Source organism: Pelobates fuscus, chromosome 10, assembly GCF_036172605.1.
Source record: "Pelobates fuscus isolate aPelFus1 chromosome 10, aPelFus1.pri, whole genome shotgun sequence".
NCBI classification, from domain to species: domain Eukaryota; kingdom Metazoa; phylum Chordata; class Amphibia; order Anura; family Pelobatidae; genus Pelobates; species Pelobates fuscus.
The window spans coordinates 29,996,681-30,000,083 of NC_086326.1; the positions used below are offsets into that span (position 1 = coordinate 29,996,681).

The 3,403-nt window shown below is 36.3% G+C and overlaps 1 protein-coding gene across 1 annotated transcript; it reads left to right on the forward strand.

Moving 5' to 3' along the window:
• The first annotated feature begins 547 nt into the window (after positions 1-547).
• On the forward strand, positions 548-3,036 carry LOC134575100 (fibrous sheath-interacting protein 2-like). Its single transcript, XM_063434264.1, has 5 exons — positions 548-615; positions 781-897; positions 1,959-2,120; positions 2,242-2,316; positions 2,451-3,036. The coding sequence occupies exons 1-5, from the start codon at positions 589-591 to the stop codon at positions 2,517-2,519; spliced, it is 450 nt and encodes a 149-aa protein (XP_063290334.1). The 5' UTR covers positions 548-588; the 3' UTR covers positions 2,520-3,036.
• The last annotated feature ends 367 nt before the right edge of the window (positions 3,037-3,403 follow it).

Sequence of the window (3,403 nt, forward strand, 5' to 3'; positions counted from 1 at the left end):
TAACCAAGTTCAGATTCTTCCTATTCCCAATGTTTGGCGGTTCATATAATTATTAAGATCCATATGGACCCCCATGTAAGAATAATATTTTTGGTGACTAATAACTTGTATTCACCAAATAATGTGATGCCTCATCATGAGAATAAAAATGGAAAGATATAGCGAACACTCATCCTTTTCCCAGAACAGATGTTCTAAACATTACCTAATGAGCCTCAACATCAGTTCCATACATTTAAATTAATTAAATGAGTTATGGTTGCAAATATGGACTTTTGTAAATAACCTTTGTAGTGTGACGTGTAAAGTTCATAATCATCTTTTTCTCATTTTAGGATTTTTACATAGCCTTAATTTTATTCAATTTAAATTTTTTTATTCGTTTTTTTTTTTTTTTTTGTGGATTGTTCATTGTCTGGTGAACGGTCAAATAAGGAATTACTTTATCTATACATGTAAGCATGCAATCGTTACAAAATGATTCTCTTTTTATTTTATTTTTTTTAGGCCTCTTTCACTAGAGAAACGTCAGCACAAATAAACACGACTTCGAGGATCAAACTCCCAGCATGTCCTTATAGGATTCCGATGCTTACCAGAAATCCCTCTGAAAAGGTATACGCTACAATTACATCTGAGATTGTATCTACATTGCTTTTACATGCTTTTATTTTAGTTTATTGTGGATGACATTCTCCAACAATGTATACATTGTTAAAATGTTCACATTATTATCATATGTTCTGCGATCTACATTAACTGAATTTTTTTTTTGTTTAGGTGGATTTCCTTAGAGCCCCCCCAGCAAAGACGTTGGTGAATGTTCCTTTGGGGGTCAAATTCCCAGTGTGTCCTAAACAGCCTGTCCAGTTCTGTACCAACAAGCTCTCTGAAAAGGTATATAGACAAAATATACACCTTTTACACAAAAACCAGTGGATAAAACTTGAGTGGGTATATATACACAAATGAATAAAAATAAATACCCAAAAATATGTGGGAGTATGAAGATTCCTCTGTATCTTCAGGAAAAGCACAAAATATAATAGAAAATCTCCCCATATATGTACGTTGGATGTAGACAGGAGGATCAATGTAATCTTCTTTATCCCAGCATTTTAACTTCCAGGGATGAACTGGCTAGCATGATTGCGAAGCTAGAATCCTCCGTGCAGGATCAGATCTCCGCCATATCTGCAGACATCAGGCAAGTGAACACGAGGGTAGGGGACCTCTTGGAAGTTGAAAAAGAAGTAGTAACAAGTCTGGTCCGTAATCAGGGTTATAGAGGTCTGCAAAGTTGGACAGCCATTAGCCAAGGTTTGGTACACAAGTAGTATTCAGGCAAGTTTAGACGGCAAGTTTGTATCACTGGGAAAAGCATAAACAAATTGATTGAGCAATTTGAGATTACCTGCAGCTCAATCAATTTGTTTATGCTTTTCCCAGTGATACAAACTTGCCGTCTAAACTTGCCTGAATACTACTTGTGTACCAAACCTTGGCTAATGGCTGTCCAACTTTGCAGACCTCTATAACCCTGATTACGGACCAGACTTGTTACTACTTCTTTTTCAACTTCCAAGAGGTCCCCTACCCTCGTGTTCACTTGCCTGATGTCTGCAGATATGGCGGAGATCTGATCCTGCACGGAGGATTCTAGCTTCGCAATCATGCTAGCCAGTTCATCCCTGGAAGTTAAAATGCTGGGATAAAGAAGATTACATTGATCCTCCTGTCTACATCCAACGTACATATATGGGGAGATTTTCTATTATACTCTGAAAAGGTATATCTTATTTAATACTTATCGATAAAATGGGTTTAATATTCATGGAATACTCATGGGGTAAATAGAGGTAACAGAGGCATATGTTGTTTTACATATTGGTTGGTTTATGCTAATAAGTGTTCTTCAGAATGAGTAAGGAATGTTGTATGTTGTAATGTTTTTGCAGCTAATAAAGCAAGGTCCATCATTTGACCTAGAGGATCCACATTGCCATTTGATGAAGACAACCTACAACAACTTGCATGACCCATACCTAAAAGACTATTACCAGGGTAAGGAGGTTCATCAATGTCTACGTCAGAAGGGGTTTATCACCGATGATGATATGGTAGGTACCTGGATAAAAAAAAACAAGCAAACATACCACTACCATTTAGTTTTACACTAACATACTGCATACGTGAATTTAACTGAATAACATTAAACTAAAAATAAAATCTCTTGTTTAGGTTGTTTGCACTTTGAAGGATTATAACGAATACAGGAATTACCTCTCAAGCCTTCACAGAAAGAAAATTAGAAAAGTAGGTTGGATTCGGATAGCAAACAATCAACGTAGTAGACAAGGTGTAATTTTCAGTAGAATGATATTTAGTAATTATTTGTATTTTTTTAAATGAATGAGTAACAATTAATAATCTGTTTATTTTTTTTTTAGATGTTGGAGAAAAAAAATGGTCTCCGAACCAATGATGCTCCCAAGATATCCGTGAGAAAAATCTCTTAATTAAGGTTCATTTCTACCTGACGATTTTGCCACAACTGGATTCCCTGCAAAACCGCCTGAAATATGTCATCATACAAAGAGGTGGGGTAAAATATGAAGATTTATTTAAAGGAACACTGTAGGCACTATACCAGTTTTGTCTGATGAAATTGGTTGTATAGCCTGCAATCCACCGCACAAATTCTATGTTCAATGTTAAACCATGAATGGGTGGCAGTGATACTCCGAGAGCCGTCGGGTGACTTTCCTATCACTGCCAACTATTGCTGCTTGGATTAATATGGAAGTATGAACCTGAGAGGGCTGGGCAGCAGGCGTCCGGGGGCCTTCATTCAGTGTTCAACAAACTGGAAATCATTCAGCGCCCGGGTACTCCAGGATCCTTACTATTTTATTGAGATTAAGCGGTTATAGTGCCTACAGTGTTACTTTAACAAACAATATAGAAAACATCATACAGACTGCCTTTAATATGATACAATCTGAAGGTGTTTGCTGGTGGCACTACCTTTATACAGAAGGCAAATAAGATTAAACTTCATATTTTAACTCGTAAATCAGGCATTCTAGTCATCATGATTTTTTCACTTGTGGATTTAATAAAAATGAAATTTGAAAATTAGATGTATTTTGTTTCTTGGTATTTGTGTGCTGCGTCATGTGTATTTGTGCAAGGCAATTCAAAGTAAAATGATGACGGTAATCCTGAATGTGCTAACTGATTGTGAGAGTAATAGCTAAACACAATACTATGAACTCTATCAATCACTAACAGTAGGGATTGACCGGTCCGATATTGATTTTTTTAGAGCCAATACCGATAATCTGTGAACTTCCAGGCCGATAGCTGATAACTTGCCGATATTCTGTACATTTACAATTTT

Excerpts from the sequence above, each read along its gene's own strand:
- LOC134575100 (XM_063434264.1), top strand. The coding sequence starts at position 589 with ATGCTTACCAGAAATCCCTCTGAAAAG. Across the intron at positions 2,121-2,241 it reads TTATCACCGATGATGATATG|GTTGTTTGCACTTTGAAGGA; the intron begins GTAGGTACCTGG and ends TCTCTTGTTTAG. Across the intron at positions 2,317-2,450 it reads ACAGAAAGAAAATTAGAAAA|ATGTTGGAGAAAAAAAATGG; the intron begins GTAGGTTGGATT and ends TTTTTTTTTTAG.